This window comes from Galeopterus variegatus, unplaced genomic scaffold, assembly GCF_000696425.1.
Source record: "Galeopterus variegatus unplaced genomic scaffold, G_variegatus-3.0.2 Scaffold3939, whole genome shotgun sequence".
Lineage (NCBI taxonomy): Eukaryota > Metazoa > Chordata > Mammalia > Dermoptera > Cynocephalidae > Galeopterus > Galeopterus variegatus.
This window is the reverse complement of record NW_007730050.1, coordinates 166,757-190,197: the sequence shown is the minus strand read 5'-3', so window position 1 is coordinate 190,197 and position 23,441 is coordinate 166,757. Positions and strand designations below refer to the sequence as shown.

General features: G+C 39.4%; 1 protein-coding gene across 1 annotated transcript in view; it reads right to left on the bottom strand.

Moving 5' to 3' along the window:
- Window positions 1-5,924: 5,924 nt before the first annotated feature.
- LOC103601926 (rap guanine nucleotide exchange factor 5-like) overlaps window positions 5,925-23,441 on the bottom strand; it is a gene marked incomplete at its 3' end in the record, with an annotated part of 45,359 nt that continues 27,842 nt past the window's right edge. Inside the window, exon 6 of the mRNA XM_008586333.1 lies at window positions 5,925-5,973. Within this exon, the coding sequence (XP_008584555.1) occupies window positions 5,925-5,973 (49 nt within the window). The remainder of the gene's footprint in view (window positions 5,974-23,441) is intronic.

The following is a 23,441-nucleotide window of genomic DNA, read 5'->3' as shown; positions in this document are numbered from 1 at the left end:
AAAGAAATGTCTTTTTCTCTAGAACAATTTTCATTTATATTACTATTCTGACTCAGAAAACATATTTAATTAAAGTCAGAAACAAAATAAGAATGCTAACTATCATTGATATTATTCAACCTTATATTGCAGGGCCCAGTAGTGAACACACACACACACACACACACACACACACACACACACACACACACACACACAAAAGGAATTATATGGATTGGTAAAGACAAAACAGTTACTATTGACAGATAATATATTTGTCCATGTAGAAAATCCAAGACAATTTAAAAACAAGCTATTGGAATTCATTTGAGTTCAACACTTGGCCATGACACAAAATCAAGAATTGTCACACAGCAAAAAAAGTGCCATCAAGAAGAGATGATAGAGTGGATACTGATAAACTCATCCTGAAGTTTACATAGAGAAGAAAAAGACCCAGAATAGCCAACAGAATACTGAAAGAGAAGAACAAAGTTGGAGAGCTGACGCTAACCAATTTCATGACTTACTATAGAACTATGGCAATTAGGACAAGAAAAAGACCCAGAATAGCCAACAGAATACTGAAAGAGAAGAACAAAGTTGGAGAGCTGACACTAACCAATTTCATGACTTACTATAGAACTATGGCAATTAGGACAGTGTGGTATTGGTGAAAGTACAGACAAATAGATCAATGAAACAGAATAGAGAGCCCAGAAATAGAACCACACAAAAATAGTTAACTGATATTTGACAAAGGAGCAAAGGCAATATAATGGAGAAAAAATTGTCTTTTCAACAAATGGTGCTAAATCAATAAAATTAAATGTAGAACATTTAAAACTATAAAACTTTTAGGGAAATAAACTAAGAATACCTTTCGGATCTAGGGCTATGCAAAGAATTCTTAGATATAACCCAAAGACATGATCCATGAAAAAATTAATAAACTGGTCTTCATCAAAATTTAAAACGTTTGTTCTGTGACAGACTCTGTTGAGAGGATAAAAAGATGAGCTATACTCTGGAAGAAAATATTTGCCAACCACACATCAACAAAGGACTAATATTTACAACATATAAAAAACTCTCAAAACTCAACAGTTTTTGCCTGGAAAACAGCAAAAGACATAAACAATTCCCCAAAGATAGCATTCAAATAGCAAATAAGCATGTGGAAAAGACATTCAACATCAGCCATCTTGGAAATACAAATTACAACTGCAATGAGATATCACTGCATACCTATCAGAATGGCTAAAATTAAAAAACAAAACAGTGATGATTCCAAATGCTGGCAAGGATGCAGAGAGCCTAGATCAGTTATACATTGCTAGTGAGAATTTAAAATGTACAGCCACTCTGGAAAACCATTTCTGAAAAAAATAAACATGCCATTACCACACAACCCAGCAATTATACTACAGGGTATTTACTCCAGAGAAATGAAGAGTTAGGTTCACACAAAACCAGTACATAAGTGTTGGTAGCAGCTTCATTTTTAATAGCCCAAAACTGGAAACCCAGATGTCCTTCAACAGATGAATGCTTAAAAGTACTGTAGTACATTCACATCACAGAATACTACTCAGCAATAAAAAGAACTATTCATACACACAACAACCTGAATAAATCTCCAGAAAATCATGCCAAGTGAAAAGAGCCAATTCCAAAAGGTTATACACTGTATGACTCCATTTAAAAATTATAGAAATGGAGAACAGATTAGTGATTGCCAGTGGTTAAGGATGGAATAGGAGTAAATGCAAAGTCAGTGTAGCTATGAGAATAACATGGGGGATCCTTGTGGAGATGGAAATGTTCTATATCAATGTTAATATCCTGGTTGTGGTACTTTACTATAGCTTTGTCAGATGTTAGCCCCTGGGTAAAGGGTTCTTGAGATCTGACTTTATTATTTATTACAACTGTGTGTGAATCTGTAATTATCTCAAAATAAAAGAGCACATATAAGATGACCCCACTTTTATAAAATCTGCATATTCATATATAATATCTGCATATTAACAGGAAAATATTGGGAAATACAAACAACAAAAGAGTATTAGTGGTTATTTATGTTGGTGAGATGACATGATTTTTTAATTTCTTCATACATTCATATGGGGGCTTCCAGTCAAGATGGTGGAATACATGGTCCCCAATATCACTCACTCCCATAAATCAACCGATTTACAACTACTAAAAAGAAATTACAGCCAAACTGGGGCTGCTAGAGCTCAGGGGAAGAGGAGGAAAGATCTAAGGAGTTCATGAAGGTAGGAGAAGCCATGATGAGAGAAAGAAAGGATCGCTCTCACCATTTCGACATCCAGCCACTTCGAGGTTAGATATGGTGAACACAAGGAGCAGGTGCCAACAAAAGCCGCTGCTGTGCCCTTCATATGAAGTTTCTTAGGAGTTTGAGGAAAAGAGGGCCTTGGTGGCCCCCAGGCCAGCAAGACCACTAACAGGGTTCCCGTGGAGTGAGGAGCCATAGACAACTAAAAAAAGGAGCCACACAGAGGCCAGTGAGTCATCACAAAGGACTGGCACATGGCCCACCCCATGGGAAGTGTTTGGAGTGCAGGTGGTGGGGGAGACAGGCCCACCAGAGCAGCACTGGGGCACAGCATGGACAGCTGGTCTGCCCTCCAATCAGCACTGGACCACTCAGTGGAGACTAGTCACGAATACAGAACTGCAGCAGGTGCAGTTTGCTGAAAACGACTCAGGCCCAGGCCAGAGTTTCCACACAACCCAGGTGCACTGGACCTCATAAGACCTGGAATTACCTCCAAGGTCAACAATTAAAACCTGAGCTGCACCAAAGCCTTCCCCAGGGAAACAGCAACAAAGGAGCAAATTAGCTCAACCACAGAGTTCAAATACTGATCCCCACAGAAAGTTCCCCCATTTTAGAAGTAAGCAAAAACAACAAATTAGTTCCAGTGCAGAGTTAAAGTGGTAGGAACAGTGAATAATCCAACACATAACTGAAAGAAAAGACAAAATACGCACAGATCAGAGACAAAGTTTGATATTAACCAATAAAGGTCTAACACTACTAAAGAATACCTATAAAACCTAGAAGGACCAGAAGCCCCCTGGGGTCCTAAGCTGGGGAGGAGGGAGAGCTGTGGGCCTCAGCCACATCCCCCGCAATGACCACACCCAGCTGAGTTATGACCGAGCCACCTCCAGAATCATCCCATGCTCTCAAGCCAGGATGGTGGGGGGGCCAAGAGCCTCAGCCACAGCCCCCAACATCTGCAACCAGCCTAGTGACAACCACTGAGGTGCCACCAGAAGTGCCCCAGGCTCCCGAGCTGATGTGGTAGAGGGCCAACAGCCTCAGCCACGTCTCCTCACCCCTGACATCTGCAACCAGCCCAGCAACGACCAAGCTGCCACCAGAAGCCCCTTGGTCTCCCCTGCTGGAATGAGAGGGGTGCCATGGACCTCAACCACACCCCGCTCCTTTTTCCTCCTCCTACCCTATTTCCCTTCCCCTTCCCTGTACCCCCTCCCCCCAATTTCTCCACATCTTAGAATGCAAAAAAATAATAATATTAATAAATAAATAAATTTTTTAAAAAGTTTTTCAATGAGCTTCTCCATTTACACAGATTTACAAGAGTGGGATGGGAAGGCCTTTGATAGGGGGACATTGGAGCCAAGACCTGAATTCAGTGAGGGAGTGAGCCCTGTGGACCACAGCATTTGGGCAGAAGTGTGCCCCAGATATGTTTGAGGGACAGTGAGAAGATGAGTGTGGCTGGAGCTGAGTGAACAAGGTGAAGAAAGGTAAATTTTGCATGTCAGTCTAAAAAGTTTGACTTTCTGGAAGCAAAGGGAAATGAAGAGGATTAAGCAAGACGCATACACATTAGATTGTGCAAAGTAAAAGACTGGTATGATGTCACATGTCAGTCTAAAAAGTTTGACTTTCTGGAAGCAAAGGGAAATGAAGAGGATTAAGCAAGATGCATACACATTAGATTGTGCAAAGTAAAAGACTGGTATGATGTCAATGTTATTACACCTTGATGTCATCATATGAGGCTAGTGTGCCAGTTTTCCTTACTTATTTATGTAGATTGGAATGTGAATACGATTTTGGCAACTTCTCAGGGACAGAGTGAAGTGATCTCACACATACATACTAATGACGGGGAAATAAATTCATTGTTTTTCAGTAAGGCAAATGTTCAGTACATTCCAGTATCCCTAACTCTATGACTGGAGTATCCCAGTAACTCCATGGCTAGAGATCTAGCCGTAGGACATAATCAGGGATGCATGTGAAGATTAAGGTAGAAGGTATCTACCGAGGTGCTTTTTCTGACAGTGAGAAAGTAGAAACAGTCCCATCACAGGGTAATGGTAAAATTGATAAATCAATGTAATAGAGTGTTAAACAACTTTTTAAATGGTATTCTGAAGAATATAGTAAAATGTTGGGTGAAAAAAATTATATAAAATAGTATATATTCTCTTTTTCATAATGAAAATGGTTTCATTTATTTTTTACTATTATAGTAGTAATATACTTCACATTCTGTAAACCTGCTTTCCCAGGCTCCCTATCTGTACTCGCTTGATATGTCTTTCCTGGCAATAACACACCGTAAGTTTCTGATTACTTGCCTAACTTATTCTGAAACTTTAAAATGCCAAACCCTAACCTCCAAGGTACTGCCGTCCCAGCCCATACAGACTATAAGTTTTGTCTCCCTATAATTACAAGAACCAAGATCAGGTCCAACACAACTTATTTCTAAGCCCTCCCTCCTGCTGTCTTTACACTGATGTCCTTTTCTCCATCTTGGCCTCCGCTCCTGCAAATATCTGCAACCTAATGCTGCTCACTGAGGAGCCCTGTTCACACTGCCCTGTCTGTCTGATACCCAATATCGCTGTTCTTTGCATTCTCCTCTCCACCACCTGTATAGCATCCAGTCTCTGTGTCCTCTGCAACAGCCAAATCAACAAAAAAAAAGTAACATGACTATAATAAGTTAATTATACTCAGATGCATTTGATTAAAAAAGTAATTGAGATAAGCAAAGTCTTTGAGTTTCTAACTGAAAATAGAAAGATGGAAAGTGTATGGTTTGTGTTAAGACATTTCCGTTCCATTTATTCCTCCAAGTTTTGTCAGCACTTTGATTTTATCATAGTCTTTTCGCCTGAAAAGTCCTATTCTAGTTTAACATCATCTAAGAGCTACCTCCTTTCTGATTTCCATTCCACCCAGCACTGACCTTCTCCTTCTGAACAGGGAGGAACAGTGAAAGATGCCTCCATCTGACATTCCTCCTCTCTCAGCAAGCATTCTTCTACTTCAGTGAGTCTCCATTTCATACTGAATTTCAGCTATTTTTTTCTCCTTCAAAATATTTTTGAAGGCCCCCTTTTCCTTTCCACATATTACTTCCACAGATTATATCCTACAGCTGTGAGAAATCAGATCCATGCAACAGTCCTGTGAAAAACGCTTGTTTAAAATGTCATTAAACAAGTTATCTTTAGAAGAAATTACTTTGAGATTTAAAAAGACAGCCATAAAAGACCACAGTATCTAGTGTTCTCTGTCGTTACAGTACCCAATGCAAGGTGATCTGCTTGCTTTTGACATGTACTCAAGTCCTTTTCATGGTTGTGGTGGACTACAAACATTTTTTATTTTAAATTTCATTTTTCCTTGAAATCTGAAATAAATTAGAGCAAAGCAGCGAAATTTTAGTTTAAAGAACTACATGTAACATCCTGTCCTATTTTGATGGTAGAATAAATGATTTTTAAAAACAACCAGTGATACTTCTCTGCATTCTACAGCAAACTTTCCCGAAATACACTCAGCTGCACACTACCAGATGACATGTAAAATATCCCCAAAGAATTAAAATCTTCCTTCAGCCCCCAAAAATACTACTCACCAGACTTCCTTGCTTTCAAAGCAATAACAGCTGCTAGCTCTCTCTGCACCTAATAAAATATTAAGGAAAAAATCAAATTAGAAGAAAAATGTAGCTATCAAAAGCAGTACTTTGTTTTTAGATATGCAACCCAAATTAAGAGCTGTTATAATTTTTTATCGAAATATATTATTATACATATTTGTGGGGTACAGAGTTATATCTTAATACGTGTATACAACGCATGATGATCTAATCAAGATAATGCACATGTTCATCACTACAAAACTTAATCATTTCTTTGTGATTAGACATTTGATCTCTTTCCTAGCCATCTGAAAACATGCAGTAAACTATTGTAAACTATAGATGGCTAGCTCAACCATACAATAGAACTTATTTTTCCTACAGAGCTGTTTTGTGTGCATTAACCTCTCACTACCCCCCTACCCCTTTCCCTCCTCTAGCAACCACAGTTCTGAAGAGCTGTTGTAATTAAACCTAAGTTTGCTGCCATCACTTACTTGTTCTTTATTTTTAGTGCACGGAAAACCTCTGCACAGGAATTTTAAGCCAAAAATCGAGAAGAATCATATTGACTTACTTTAAAAATAAAAAAAGTTAGTGCTGGAATGTATACACTGTAAAACACTGTATATGCCATGATGATGGGAAGTACCTTGAAAACATAATTATATAACATTCAGAAATAATGCAAATATGAATTAATTAAAATATACAGGATTATCATGACAAAAATATTAAACATTATTTATCCCTCCAAGATGCTATTTTATACAGAAATCTTAGAAAAAGTGAGATAGGTGATCCTGGTTTAATTGGACCTCTGCTCAAATACAATGAATGTTCATTGCAAGTCTGACAGGTTTACAGCAACCATTTTGAATGATATATCACACAAAGGCAAGTGTCATCAACTACAAGGCAGTTGAAATGGGAATACACAAGATAACCCTTAAAATCCTAAGAGTCTTAAACCTCACTTATTTATCCAGATATTTTAGTGCTTACACCCTCTTGCCCTCCTCACTTTGAAAGTTTAAATCCTTCCTTAGAAACATTCACAAAAGAAGAACATAAAACAGGGACAAAAAAGACAAGCCCAATCACTTTCAAGGATAACACGAGGCTAATCTTTGGGAAGTCTATGTACGGCAACAGTAAGAATTCCACAATGAGCAAGCTCTTTCTCTTTCAGGACACAATCTCTAAGGCTCCGAAGGGTGTGTGTGTTCAGGTGTCTGGAAGTGGCAGTGGTAGGGACAGCTGAATATATCACAGTAATGACACTTTAGCAGGGGAACATGAGAGTTCAAGGTTAAATCACAGATTTAAATTCAAATTAATTGAATCTATATTCATTCACTGGCAGGCGAGAGTAGCGATGTGCTAGATGCTGAGACGCCACCTAGGAGTGCTTTCCCAATGGCCCGGCATCATTGCCCCTGAAGAAGGCAGCTCACCCCACACTGTTTTTACAGCCGTACCCTTCCGTGGTGGGTAGTGAGAACGCCATTCAAAAGTGCACGCTCTTGATTTAGCTGATACTTTGATACCATGAGACTCTCTCGGGGAAATTATACACTAATGAGAAGACCATCCCTCTCCAACCTTGGGAGTCTGGGCTCTGCAAATGCTCGTAGCTAGAAAGTTTATAGTTAAAGAATCTATGGGGAACATGGTGATGGGTGACCATAGGAAAACCTTTATAAACATTTGAATGTGTACTCAAATGAATAAAAAAGGAACAAATAAAACATCGATTATTGCATATTTTTAAAATTGTTTGTAAGGTTTATTGTATTATTACCATCTCTTTCCAGGATTTTCCTCCTTCACAGTATCACAAATATTTGGAGCCCGGGCAAAGATGCAGATTATAAACACTCCCTGGGATCCTGTCAGTGGCCTCCTGATACTGTGACCTCCCAGGGAAGACCCCAGGGTGGCTCAGAGACAGGAAAAAAGCAGAGATGGAAAATGCTGCATGAGGCACATCACTTAATTTGCTCTCGGAAAATCAAAGTCTCCTCCATCCTCCTCTTTTAATTTTTGATACCTGAATTCCCTTCATGGGATCCTCAGTTTTTCCTTCTCCAATTAGAAGTAAGTCTCAAAATATAAATAACTCAGAAAAGGAAAGTATTCTATTCCGAACACTGTATAACACTACATCTCTTCAACAATTTGGTAGGAAAAGAAAGGGAGAAATGGGATGAGCAAGAAACCAAGGAGCATTTTTGGGGTGCTGGGAAGGTGAGAGATGGGCAGTGAGAAAGGTAAGAGGAATTCACAGATTAATTCAGATGGAACCTAAGCTGGGGTTTTTTTTTGGGGGGGGAGTTTGTTTTTTTTTTTTTTTACGTAAAATAAATGATGCTACTCTCCTGTGCTAGAATATTCTACATCCCCGAACCTCTGCAGTGATGCAGTGGGAGGACATGAGTGGACAGGGTGGAATGTAGAATAGCTTCCATATTTCTACCTCAGGAGGAAAAAGGGGTTTGACCAAAAAAACCAAAAAACAAACAAACAAATGGTAGGTTATTCTTCCTACAAAACACAAAGGGGAAAGAGCTGATCATGAAAATCACAAACTAAGTAGGACCCCATCACATGCTCCGATAGCATCTTCATAGTTCTTTTTAGTTAGTTTTTAAAAAAACACACTAGCAATCATTTAATGAATCATTTTAAATTGTGACTAATGCCCGTCTTCTGGCTAGAAGCTCCACTAAGGCAGATACCTGTCTGTCTTTCCCTCACATTATCCAGGGTACTCGACACTCAACCACCAACCCACAGGAAGTGGATACAGAGGAAACCACGAAGAGAACACAGAAAGGACCTAGGAGAGAAAAAAGACTGCCCAAGGACAATAAAAGTGCAAAGAGAAGGCATTCCCCTGTTATGAGCCACTTCCAGCAGAAATCTTCAGAATGCATTAGAAGGAGTCAAAAAGATTTCTCCTTTACAAATAATTAAGTTTACATAAAAAACTGAAGACTCTGAGTAACTGCATAAGCAGAGACTAGAATTGTTTCTAAGTACTAATAAGGGACCTGTTGGCACTGAAAAGCATTCAGATGACAGAGGTTCTAGCTGACATCCTGACCACAACCGCCTAAGAGACCCTGAGCAAGAACCATCCAGCTAAGATGCTCCTGAATTCCTGACATTTGGGAACTGTTTGAGATAATAAATACGGTTGTTTCAAATCTCCAGACTTTGGGATGATTTGTTATGCTAAAGGGTCTTTTATAGGACAATGATTATTTTTCTACTTTATCTACTTGTATAGTTGGTTCACCTTAGTTTCTCACCATGCCTGAAATGGAAGTGTCTTTTCAGATTAGGCTAGAGAAGTATATACACATGTAAAGCCAAGAGCCACGTTCTGACACAGGCCGTTGTTTTTATCTGAAGCAGATGCTATTACATATTGCACACAGGTATTGATATTCAATGTGGTACCCCACAGATATGTACAATCATGTTTCAATAAAAAATAATAAAATTAACTGATTGTGAAATATAAAAAAATAAAAATAAAGCAGATGCTAACCCACTGCCTAGATAACTAGAAGAAATGCACTGTTCTTCATCTGATAGAAAAGTAAATTATTACCCTGGCCTTTCCTACCCTTACCCTCATAACTCTCAGAACTCAAAATCTTACACATTTCAGAAAGACATCCTTTCTACATCATACCCTCAGTGAAGTCTAGGGCAGCAACCTCTAATAAGACAAGAAAAAGCCTCAGGTTTTACAACCAAATACGTTCAATTTTGTTTAGATTTTGCTGCCAGGTAAGTTATGAAAAATTCTTGTTTTTCAGAGCTTGTCTATTTCAGATCTGTGAATAAGGGAGTGTAAACCTCTACCAATTTTACACAGTTCAATTTTGTTTAGATTTTGCTGCCAGGTAAGTTATGAAAAATTCTTGTTTTTCAGAGCTCGTCTATTTCAGATCTGTGAATAAGGGAGTGTAAACCTCTACCAATTTTACACAAAAAGTTTCTCTCATCTTTTTCTCATGTTTCCTCTTCTCCAATCACTAGTCACTACTTTCTTTCTACTAAGAAATGTTTTCTTTAAATAGCTTGCATTTTCATCTATTTCAGCAGTTCACAAAAATGACTACACATTAAAATCACTTGGAAAGCTTTAAAAAAAAATACTGATCCATGGGCCTCAACTAAATCAAAAGCTCTGGGGTAAAGGTTCATCATCCATAAGTAGGGTGGGTTGTTTCCAAGTTTCCTCCACCCAGGATTCTAGGTTCTGCCAAGTGTTAAGAACCTCTGCTCTCTATTCAACAAGGTATCGTAGTTTCCCCAAGACTTCATATTTCAATCTTGTAATCATGTCGACTGACAATCAATCTTTACTTTTTATTTTGTTTGCTAATTTAATTCATTTGTAAAGGATCATGACCTTCACTGTGTTTTAGATATAAGATGATACCATAATCCAATCAAATGATAAGATTTACTTATTATATCAGCAGTTTGACAGACAGGATCTACGTAAGTACAAGGAAAATTGCAAGGAAGCTTTTTAAGAAGCTTCAACTTTATTTAAATATAGTTTACTCATTCTTAAAAAAACTAATTCAAAATACATTCAACTGAGGGTACATTTGCTCTTGTGAATATCTAAATATGGGATTATTAAGGGATAAGACATATCCCATATTTCTCCCCATCCCCTGACCTCCATCAGAAACTAGAGTCAGAAACATGATGAAATGTTTTGGCTTTCTATCTTCAATAACCAGCAGGGCTGTTCACAAAATATCCCTGAAATGCAATAAGAATCAAAGCCGACTTCATTTCCAGCATTCTGTCTTCTTTTTTCTCTGGCACTTTAATAGTGCTTTCAGCCTTAAAACCCAGATGCTTGCAAAGCTGTTTTGCATCAAAGCTAAGACAAAAGGCAACAGAGAGTGACATGGAATTTCTCTCACCTTCTCTTCTGCCATAGTTCTTTGACTCCCACAAGAGTAAATTCTCTGCTTTATGTTAAAGGCTCATGTGATTAGACTGGGTCCATGCAGACAATCCAGGTTTGTAGCCTTAATTATATCTGTACAGTACCTTTTGCCACCTAATGGAATATTTACAGGTGCCAAGGAGGGTATTTGTCCTTGGGGTACACTTTTACCTATCACAGAATGGTAACACGGATCCTTGGCGCTGTCCTGAAAAAACTATCCCTCAACACCTTTTCAGGGTCTTATAGTAACTTATTATGTAACTTATGATTTACCTGCTACAAAATCTTTACCAGATCACACCAAACTCAAGCCCCAGCCACTGCCCCCAAATTCACATCTCAAATTAATCCGTTCTTTTGCCTCTACTTCTACCCCTTGAGATGTCTCCCAAGCCTTACAAATCTATCTAGAATGATCTTTTCTTTCCTTTATCCAAATTCAATTTCTACATAGAGAACCTTAATCATCAAGATGTAAATAACTTTTCTGACTCAGTTTTTATCTTTCATCACCACCAGACAATGTGCATGATCTGAAAAATGTATTACAGTTTATGCTTGTTAATTTTTAAACATAATCACTTTTTTGTTGTTTTTATTGGGTTTTTTCTTATAGTAACATATGCTTATTTTCAAAATTTGGAAAGTTTATCAAGGTAGATGGGGAAAAATAACCCACAGTACCTGTTTCCAAAGAGCTAATCCTAAACTCACTCATTGCATGCAATGTGATGCTGATTAATGGGTGTGAATTATAAAAGTTTATTTATTAATCATATTATCATTATTGTCAATAGTTGGTCCATGTCCATGTTCTTGGTTTTAAGAAAAGTATTGGTATCACAGAATCACGAGCCAGAAGTAATGTAAAGATCACCTAGCTCAGTTCTAAATTGAATGCCTTAATCCCCTACAAAGGGTACAGAATATAAAATAATAAAATGACAACAAAACACTCACTTCTATAGTCTTACTATATACCAGGGCACTGTTCCAAATGCTTTCCATGTATTCTGTCTTAATTCATCTGCACAGTGTCTTTTGTACCTGACCTATGGTAACCTTTGCAGATTAGCTCTGGAAAAAATTTTGTAAATTGTATGAAAATGACCTGGAATAAAATGAATTCATATACACATACCAAACCTTTTAAATGTGCTTATAATTCCTTACGCAGCTACACGGCCTCTTCAGACTCCTTTACAAACCACTGAATCCTGATACCAATGTGATATTCCAAAGGATCCATGGATTCTTTTGTTTTAAAGAGCAAACTTTTGTTATACTGCTTATAATTCCTTACGCAGCTACACGGCCTCTTCAGACTCCTTTACAAACCACTGAATCCAGATACCAATGTGATATTCCAAAGGATCCATGGATTCTTTTGTTTTAAAGAGCAAACTTTTGTTATAAAACTAGAAGAGCTAGTAACAGTTTTTCTGAAGGTTTTATTATATTTTTGAATCTCTCTTTTGCACATTCTTAAGACTCTCAGATCTCTACATGTGTCTGTCCAGACTCTCAATATACAGTTTAAGTAGATTAAGTGTTAATATATTTAAGCCCTTTCTAGGACTTTAGAGACTTAAGAAGTTGGACCGTATTCCTTGATACTTCTTTCGACCCAAATTCAGACTAAATTAAAATGGCACTTTAATTTTCCTGTGATTGGTATAGGATCTATTTAGTTAGAAAAAAGTTGCTATGCTATCTACTAAGATATAATACATTCTTAGGCATAGTTTTTGGAGGCAGTGGCTGGGGCTTGAGTTTGGATAAATAAATTTCTCGCTCATTTCTGAAGGACAGCCTTGCTGAGTACAGTATTCTTGGCTGGCAGTTTTTTTCTTTTAGTATTTTGAATATATCATCCATTTTCTTCTGGCCTGTAGAGTTTCTGCTGAGATGTCTGGTGTTAGCCTTCTGAGGCTCCCATATATGTGACTTAATGCTTTTTTTCTGGCTGCTTTTAGGATTCTCTCTTTGTCTTTAAGCTTTGCCAGTTTGACTATAACGTGTCTCAGAGAGGATCTTTTTGGACTGAATCTGTTTGGGGATCTTTGAGCCTTCTGGATCTGAAGGTCTGTGTCTTTCCCTGTATCTAGGAAGTTTTCTGTTATTATTTCATTGAATAGATTTTCAATGCCTTTTCCTTTCTCTTCCTCTTTTGGAACACCCATGGTTTGGATGTTTCTTTTAGGTTGTCTACTAGCTCTCTTAGATTTTCTTCAGTTTTTAAAATTATTTTTCCATTCTTTGGTCCACCTGGGTTATTTTGAAAAGACTATCTTTGAGATTAGAAATTCTTTCTTCTGCTTACTCTAATCTGCTGCTTAAATTATCTGTTGTGTTTTATTTCATCAAATGAATCCTTTAGTTCCTGGAGTTCTGCTACATTCTTTAAGTTATTAATCTGTTTGTAAATTTCCTTCTTTGTATCTTAGATATTTTTTCTCATTTCATCATGTTGTCTGAGTCTTCTCACATTTCACTGAGTTTCCTTAAGACTGTTGCTCAGAATTCCTCTTCAGACATTTTTTTTTCCTTTTTGTCTTTTTCCGTGTCCGGCAACGGATCGCAACCCTCAGTGTTGCCCCCGTACCGGACCGGGACCAGCAACGGGATCGCAACCCTCGGTGTCGCTCCCGCGCCTCACTCAGCCAGTGAGCGGGAACCGGTCTGTATGTGGGATCCAAACCCTCGGCGGGAGCACCGCCGCACTTCCCAAGCGGCGCACTACAGCAGTGCGCCACCGGGCCGGCCCTCTTCAGACATTTTAAGAGTTTCCTGCTGTATGGGGTATGGAACTTGAAAATTACTTTATTCCTTTGGTGGTTTCATATTTTCTTGGTTTTTTGTATTTCCAGTACCTCTACTTTGATATCTGGTCATCTGGTAGAGCAGTTGCTTCTTCTATTACTCTGGAATGAGTTTTGAGGAGAGAGACTTCCTCTTCTTTTTCTAGTGTCTACTGGTGACTCTCCTCATGTCAATGCAGTTGAGTGGGTGGTGGGCTGCCTGCATGGTGGCTGTGGATGCTACTGTGGCAGTGAGACACCCTTGTGGTGGCAGTGGCAGTGGCAGTGGCTGTGATGGACCACCTCTGCAGAAGTTATGTTTTCAGCATGCCCATGCCTTCTGTCAGGTAGTAGGGCTGTCCATGGCTCCTGTCTAGATCTCCAGGTGTACTCCTGCCTTCTGCCAGGCAGTAGGGGCTGCCCACAGCTCCTGCCTAGGACCCTGGGCATGCTCCCCAGTTGTTATTTATCTCTAACCTTACCCTTTTTCCTTTTTTTATCTGTGGGAACATTTTTCTTCCACCCTGAGCAGATGCTTCCGTAATAGCCATCTTAGGGTTTAATCTCTGATACCCAGAATGTCAGTCTAACTAAATTATTTATTTAAATCATCTAGGTAAGGAAGCAGTACCTGCTAATCTCCAATACTGGGGTAATCTTAGGCAGTGTGAAATTAAAAAGTTTGGGAAGGAAAAAAAGAGGGGGATCTATCCCCTCACATATACTTCTGTCTTTAAGAGTGTTGAGGATAATGATAAACCCATGGAATGGGATACTACAGAACTACTATACATGTTGTAAGTAGTACTTGTAGCACTGAAAACATTTTAAGTAAAAAGCGCAGACCACAAAATAAAAGGTTTGGTTAGGGAGTAGGGGGTTCTGTAAAAAATATATATATGTACACACACACACACACACACACACCAGTAAGTAATAAATACTTAGATATCCATAATGGGTTATTTCTGAGTAGTTTCATTATTGGCACTTTTTTTTTTTTTTTTTAGTGGCTGGCCAGTATGGGTATCTGAACCCATGACCCTGGTGTTGTGGTATTTTTTCTATTCTGCAATACTTTTTTAAAGTATAAAGTCTTTATGATCAAGTTAAACAATCCAAGTTGCAGGTAAAGGAAACTGCAAGGCATAATCCACAGTACTGATAATTCACTGTCAGATTTGACATAATTTTGACATTTTCAAATCATGCTATTTCTGCCCCGTATCCACATAAAATTCACTATAATTTTTACAATAATATAAAATAACAAAAACTAATTTAAAATTTACCTCATTCCATCACCATGAAAAAACTCAAGTAATTTTTACTTCTTTTATATGCCTGCTCGTCCTTCTCCACATATGGACATACTGTATGAAGCTTTAACACTGACTTAAGAATGCAAACTTACATTTCGTCTAAAGCAGCTATAAGAAGTTCTACTTTAAACAAATGCACAAAGAGGAAGGAAGCCCAATATGGAATGTTCACTGATAAGCCTTTAAAAGCTCCTTCAGCTTCCCTCAGACAGGATTTCACAGTAACACTTCACAAAACCCATGACTGTCAATATCCAAATTGAGAGCTGAATGGTGTATTTCTATTCCTTGTAGATTAAAAACAAAAAGTCTGTATTTTCTATGTATACTGGATATCAAAGTTATTTTCTTCATCTTGGGAATAGATACCCAAATAATAATACGCATGTACACAAACACACACATAACTTTCTTCCCCTATTCACAAGCGATTCATTGAGACATATTTTACTCTTGAATGGATTCTATATGCTCACATCTTTCTGAACAGATACTTTTAAATAAATGTCCCCCTACTGGGCTTGTTTCAGATGGCAAAACAACATGTATTATGCTTCTCACCAAAACCAAATTCTCAGAGCTAGAGTTACATTAAATTACCACAAAATTTGGGTAGGCTATGATAGTTTCTTTGGAATTAGAGATGATGCCTTAGTAATTAATTATTAAAAGGGGTGTGTGTGTGTGTGTGTGTGTGTACCAGTATTTTACAGTATTTAGGGATCTAGTCCCAGGATAAAGAAAATCATTTTGACATACAATAGACATAGAACACATAAGATTTTTTTATTGACAAGGGATAGAAATATACCATTCAGGGATCTATTCAGTTATTGACAGTGATAGGTTTGTGAAGTGTTACTGTTAGATCCTACCTGAAGGAAACAGAAGGGGCTTTAAGCAGCCTTCAAAGTGGTCCTAGAGACCTTCAGTCCATATCCAAAGACCCTCTGAACACTCTGCCTGGATGGGGATAGCACTAACGCACAAGGAGGGCAGGCCCCACGGATTTTTATGAACAACAGAAACAAGTAACACTACACCAGAAATGTATTACAATTCCACTGGTGCTGTTTTAATACTCCTTGAAACCAGATCTGCCTTCTTGGGCCTCACTTAACGCCTTCTCTCAAAACTCAATCCACCTGGCCCTTCCCCAAATCACATAGCAGCTCTTAAGCCACTGGAAGGCCTGGAGCCAGAATAAGGATTCCAAGTAGAAATTTTATGTTCCCTAGAGATTAAAAATATAAGGTAACAAGATGTTCATCATCCTGAGGCAGCGAGACAGAAGGTTAGTTCATTCCCTGGGGGAGAAACACTTATTCTCTGAACAGACATGCCTGCGCAGGTCCGTGATCAACTGAGAAAGAGAGATTACCTACACTCCACTTCTCCACTCCCCACAAAAGAAAAGGCAGATAGCCAGGAAAAAGGGTGAGTGGAAACTAGGTTTTTGCAACTTTAAAAACATTTCTATTTTAAATTTATTTTTATTTAATTTAATTTTTTTGTTGTTGTTGTTGTTGGCTGGCTGGTATGGGAATCTGAACCTTCAACCTTGGTGTTACAAGGCTGCACTCTAACCAGCTGAGCTAACTGGCCAACCCCTAAATACATATTTCTAAATGTGTTTAAAAAAAAAAAAGCTTCTGGTCAAGACGGCAGAATAGACCCAGTGTCACTCTCTCCCACAAATCAACCAATTTACAATTACTAAAAATCAATGACAGCCAAGCTGAGGCTGTTAGAGCTCAGGGGACAGGAGGAGAGATCTATGGAGTTCATGAAGGCAGGAGAAGCCACGATGAGAGGAAGAAGGAACCACTCTGATCATTTCAAGCCCTGGCCACTTCAAGGCCCTGGTGAGTGCATGGAGCAGGAGCTGGCAAAAGCCACAGCTGTGCACTTTGTATGAAGTTGCTTGGAGGTGGCAGGGGAGAAAAGGGCCTTGGTGGTTCCCTGGCCAGCATGACCACTAACAGGGTTCCTGTGGACCCAAATAGGAGGAGCCACAGACAACAGAAAAAAGGAGCCACACAGAGGATGGTGAGTTGTCACAAGGAACTGGTACATGGCCCGCCCCATGGGAAGTGTTTAGAGTGTTGCTGGTGGGGGAGACGGGCACAGCATGGACAGCTGGTCTGCCCCCCAATCAGCACTGGACCACTCAGTGGAGACTGGTCAGGAATACAGATCTGCAGCAGGTGCAGTTTGCTGAAAAGTCTTAGGCCCAGACCAGAGTTTCCACACAACCCATGTGTACCAGACCTCACAAGACCTGAAAGTACATACAAGGTCAACAATTAAAACCTGAACTGCACAAAATGCCTTCCCCAGGGAATCAGCAGCAAAGCAGCAATTTAGCTCAACTACAGGGCTCAAGTGCTGGTCCCCACAGGAAGTTCCCACATTTTAGAAGTAAGTAAAGGATAATGAGTTAGTTCCAGTGCAGAGTTTAAGTAGTGGGAACAGCAAATAATCCAACACAGAACTGAAAGGAAAAAACGAAATACCCACAAATCAGAGACAAAGTTCGATATTAACTAGTAAAGGTCTAACATCAAAAAAGAACATGTATAAATCCTAGAAGAATCGGAAGCCCCCTGAGCCTCCAAGCCAGGGAGGGTGGTGGGCTGAGGGCCTCAGCCACACTGCCCCAACATCTACAACCAGCCCAGCGACGTCCAAAGGAGCCACCAAATGAAGCACCCCAGGCTCTCGAGCCGGGGCAGTGGGAGGCCGAGGGCCTCAGCCACTCCCCCCACCCCACCCCCGACATCCACAACCAGTCCAGCAACAATCACCGAGCCACAGCTGGTGGGACTCCAGGCTCCTGAGCTGGGTGGTGGGGGACTCAGGGCCTCAGCCATGCCCCCTGACATCTGCAAACAGCCCAGTGATGACCCAGCTGCTGCTGGAAGCTCCCTGGTCTACCCTGTTGGAATGAGAGGGGGCCAGAAGCTTCAATCATGCTCTTCCTCCTTCCCCTCTTCCTACCCTATTTCCTTCCCCCTTCCCTTCTCCTTCTCTCCTGCAACTGTTCTGCAACAACATCTTAGAATGAGTCATGGAGCTGGGGGAAGCCAAATCCAGCTGTAACTAGGCAAGCTGCTGCCACAGCCCCAGGCCTCACTGGGGTCCTGAGGTATGGAGCCAGGGGAAACCAAACCGAGCCACAACTAGGTAAAGGGCACACCAAAAACACCATTTCCACATGGGTAGACCACCACAGCCACTGCAATTGCCATGGCTGCTGCAAAAGCAGCTAGTCTCTATAGCAGCCATCACGGCCACCGTGCAGATGGCACGCCAGACTCCCAACTTCATTGACACAAGGAGAGGCACCAGCAGAGACCAAATAAAAAAAAAAAAAAAGAAGAGGTCCTCTCTCTCCACAAAGCACACTCCAGAATAATAGAAGCAGCACCTGATTTATGATAACAGGGGAGGACTTGATCACACCTGTCTCAGTACTGGACAGATCATCTAGGCAGCAAACCAACAGAGGAACAGTTAATCTATCAGAGGGAGAGAACAAATGTATGGTTATTAGAGGGGGAAGGGGAGTGGGTAGGAGGGAGGAGGAGAGGGAGGGTAATACGGGGGCAACACTGAGGGTTGCGATCCGTTGCTGGACACGGAAAAAAAAAAAAAAAAGAAAAAAAAAATTTAAAAAAATCATCACTTGATTGAGTTCATCATATACCCAATGTGACAGATTCTCCTCACTTTCACTAACCTGAGATTACTCCTAGACCTTACTAACTTGGAATAGTCTCTAAAATAAGTCTTTTTTAAAGATTCACCAAAACACAAATCCCATGTTATTTCTGTTTCCTGAATCAGTACCAGTTTGAATGTTTCCAATAAAGAAAGCTATCAATTTATCCAGATATTGCAGTTCAAAAAGGAATTTGTCCAACTTATCAAATCCAAATTGTAGTCACCAAGAGCACAAACTAAAGGACTCTTAGCCACTTGCCATCCTTCCTGGACCAAGAAAGGGTGTAAACAGACTCCTGTGAAAGACACACCTTAAAGAAAATGACTGAAGTTTCAGGTGAAAGATGAGACAGGGCAAAGAGGAGAGGAATTATGAGTTTTCAGTGACATAGGACCATTGGTAGCTCCTTAAGACCTGGCTCCTTGTGGCTCCAGAACAAGTATTGCCCAAGTGAACTCTATAGAAAAGAAAGCATGACAGAAGAGTGAGACAGTGGCCCAAGTTAAAAGCAGGCTTTAGTGAATGAGAGTAAAATCTGATCAGTTTTACCTGTAAAGTAAGATCCCAAATGGGGGAAAAGTGAGTACAAGACTTGTACAAGATGCTAGAAAGTGCAAGAGAAAGTTCATAACTGATGTAAAAACAGATGAAGTATCACAATCTCTGGACACTAAGCAGGGAAAAATGCTTTGTGAAGTTGATATTGTACAGCAGTTGGTCACGGCCACCTTTTTCCTAGAGAGATGGAAACAGAAATTTCTCAGTAAGTTATCCTTGTTCTCTAAACACTTCCAGCAAAAGTTTGCATCCCAGCACGGCTGTTTGCATCTTAGAGCTTCATCTCTTTCCAGAACATCTTGAACGTACAGCAGCTGCCTTCTTTTACAGTTTGGACTTGCCTGACAAGTAAGATTTTAGCTCAGTGATATTTCTCAGAGTGATGATTTATACCTGAAGACCCTAAGAGAAAGAAGTTAGAAAATACCACTAAAAGCATCAAAGACAGAGGTTCTACATTGAAGATGGATGAACTGAAGAAAATGAGCAAGGATATAAAGCTGAACCATAAAAATAAAATCTAAATAGATAAAAACTATAAACTGAATCAGCTCTGATGAAGAAAGGCCTGAATAAAAAATAAACAAAAATTTTTTAAAAAGAATACAAATGCCTAAGAGTGCCTAGTTACATGGCCCAAAAGTATTTGATGTTGTACTGATCCCCACTGATCTCTCTTCCTAAATTTTCAACACCTGATTTGTAATTTTAATTCATCTCTCAAAATGTGACCATAAGCTCCCCATCACCCACCACCACATTATTGTTTTGTTCCAGACACTCAGACTCTATTCTTTTTTACCATCCAATTAATGGCTGACTTTGTTGGACCAAGCAGCACAGAGGACATATCACATGCCCCACAACTCAGCGTAACTCATATAACCTTAGGAGTTTGACAATTAGACTGTAAACAAAAATCTCAAATTTCACTCAAACCCAGATAAGATGTTTGTGTTTTCCTATCTCTACAATTTTCATCATGAAAACTTAGCCCTGAGAAACAGAAATAACCTTATAGATTTTGTTTTGGGTGTTGATTTTAAGTAAGCATAAGACAGAAGTCTAGAATCAGTTTTTATCTTCTATTTAAGGATGTCCATGTTTCTGTCTTTGTACATTTCCCAAGTACTTCCTTCCCAGTTCTTTTCAATGCCTCAAAGTTTACCTTATTTCCTAAATTTACATCCTTAAGAACTATGGCTTTAAAAGCAGTACCTAATTCACCATGAAATTTTCCCTATATTTAGTTTTGAACAAGCAGACCCTTGGATTGTAATATGAATATATAAAAGCTGTCCCATGAATTTTGAATACTCTATTTGTCATGAGCACTGGAAGAATTCATGTGTAAAAATAAAATAAAATAATGCTCAGAACTTCAAGGATGGGAACTGGAGGTGGTGTCATTCAAAGGTCCTTCTTAGCCTAACAGCTTTATCAGAACAGAGACTCAGAATCAACAAAAAAGAGGTTTTCAAGTTGACACAATTTGCAGGGCCAGAAGGTGTTAAGGGAGAAACCATATGTACAACAGGGAAAGTCAAACTGTTTCCAGAGAATAATCCCCAGAGCGTTTCCGTGGACTTTATGTAACCAAAAGGGTCTATTATAGCCATGCCCTTTTTCCCTAAGCTGAAAACTTTGTACAGTTTCATTGTTTAGGTTTTTGTATGTCAGGCACTGGGGGTGGGTTTGCGGGGGGTGGTCTCTTTCCTGAAAATAACTAGAAACATGGCTAGAACATTTTAATTGTTCGTGTTTGTGTAAATTTCACCACCCTATACCTGATGGAATTATAAAGATATTTTTATTTCTATACATATACTGTTTTCTCATGTTCCTCTAATATAAAAGCTCACTTGTATTTTCTTCCAGAGCAAAATTTTAGGTATTATTTTTTTTAGATGACAGGCTAGTTCCCCATGGTGATACTAAGAGAAGACTAGGAAATAAAGTATTGGGGTTAAAGAAATGAGGGGATTTTTTCCACCTACAAAGCTCCCAGTTTTGAATAAAAAGGGTGAATACATAAGCAGGTACAGTCAACTATACTGCTGGAAACCAGTGCCCCCTTTCTAATACCCGCCAAAATACACAAACCCTCAAAGATCACATTAGCAACTCTACATTGCAGATGTCACTTTTACTTTCCTTTTATCACATTTAGAAGTCATGGTTTTGAGTCACCAAACCAGCCAGCCACCAAAAAAAAAAAAAGTCATGGTAGATAAGAACTGCTTTTTGAGTGATGTACCTAAGTATCTTCCTTCTCACCTAGTGTTCACACCTTGGCAACTTAAAGCTTATGCACCACTGCCAACAGGAACCACCACATTATGAAGAGGTAAACCCAGCACAACAGTCCATTAATAAATGCTTACAGAATAGGGCTCGCCGGTTAGCTAGTTGGTTAGGGCATGGCGTTATAACACCAAGGTCAGGGGTTCAGATCCCCATACGGGCTGACCGCACCCCCCCCCCAAAAAAAAATGCTTACAGAATAAACAATGTAATTTTAGAACTTGAAGGGATCTTAGAGATTGTCTAGTTCAACCAATCAGCTTGGCCAAGGTTACACTGCTGGAGAAAATAAGAATCAATGTCCTCGGTCTCAGTACAGGGATATTTTCACTATTCCAGGACAACTAACCATCAATTGAAGAGAGAAAGTTTTCTCCTCTGTCCTTTATTTTCACTCCTAAATACCACTCCATGACCTTACCTCAATTTAGTGTTTCAGCTTGGGGATATTTCCAGCAAAATGACCTCAACTAAATCTATAGTGAACACTGTGCTGTCCATCCCCTTTTTAGAGGCTCTCCTATATCTGCTTTCATGGTATAGAGTTCTGCAGAGGTTTATTTTATTTCAAAGTTATTTCCTCAGCCTCCCACTGTCCTCTGATCACCCTGTTGTCCTCTTACTGCGGGTATTCCCAGGACTCCGTCTTCTACTCTGCTCTTCCATCTGCAGCCTCTCTGTGACTGGTTCCCATACCTTTAGCCATGACCTCTCTGAGCTCCAGGCTCATGTCTCCAGGTATTTCCTGAATATTTTTATGTTATCTCCTCAAACTCAGTATGTCCCCCCAAATCATTTCTCTTTCCACATATTTTACTTAACTTCCTAAGAGATCACATCTCACTCATGCAAGTTTAGAACTTTAGTCATCTGACTCCTCTTCTACCTTTTACCAGCCCTACTGATTTTTTCAAAATTCTTTCCGCTCCTTCTGAACACATCTTTCCTTCAGGTCTCACAAAAAAACTTTATAAACTAGGTTTTTATCAGCCTCCTAACCAGTCTCCCTACCTCCAACACATGTTCTTAAATATCTACTTCATACATTCATCTGCTGTTCAAAAAAAAAAACAAAAAAACTCACTTTTCTTAACCAGGACCTTCTTCTCTAAGCAGATGGTTCTACCCAATATTTTCCCATTGTACTTTCTTAGTCCTATGCCTGCTCACAATAAACCCCACAGCTAGAATGTAAATCCTAATCGCCAACTGTTCATACCCTGACTTCCCTGAGTGGTTCATGCAGAGTCTCCTCAATGAAGCTTTCTGTTACTGTTCTTCTGGCCCTGTGTGTTTTTTGTTCTTTATTTTATTTATTTATTTTTTTGGTGGCTGGCCAGTATGAGGATCTGAACCCTTGACCTTGGTATTACAATGCTGTGCTCTAATCAACTTAGCTAACCAGCCAGTCTCTGCTCTTCTTGAATTTACTATGCATACACCACTTTTTTTGGTGTTCAACTTCCAATCACTTTATATGTTAACTTTCTAAATATACCCATCTTGTCTCCTTGGTTTGGCTGTAGGAACAACCAAATCTTACATGTCTTTGTCACTTCTGAAACTAACCCAATATTATGTTAAGAACAAATGAGGCATAGTAGTTAAGAAAACATGATTAGGAGGTAAAAGACTCTGAGTTCAGATTCTGACTTTGCTCCTTTCCAGCTGGGTGACACTAGGCAAGTTACTTCACCTCTACAAGTTTTGAAATCTGTAAAACAGAGAAAATACCACCTACTTCAGAACACTGTTGCATAGTTCAGCAGAATGAGTACGTATGTGGATGAACACCCCCTACAGTGT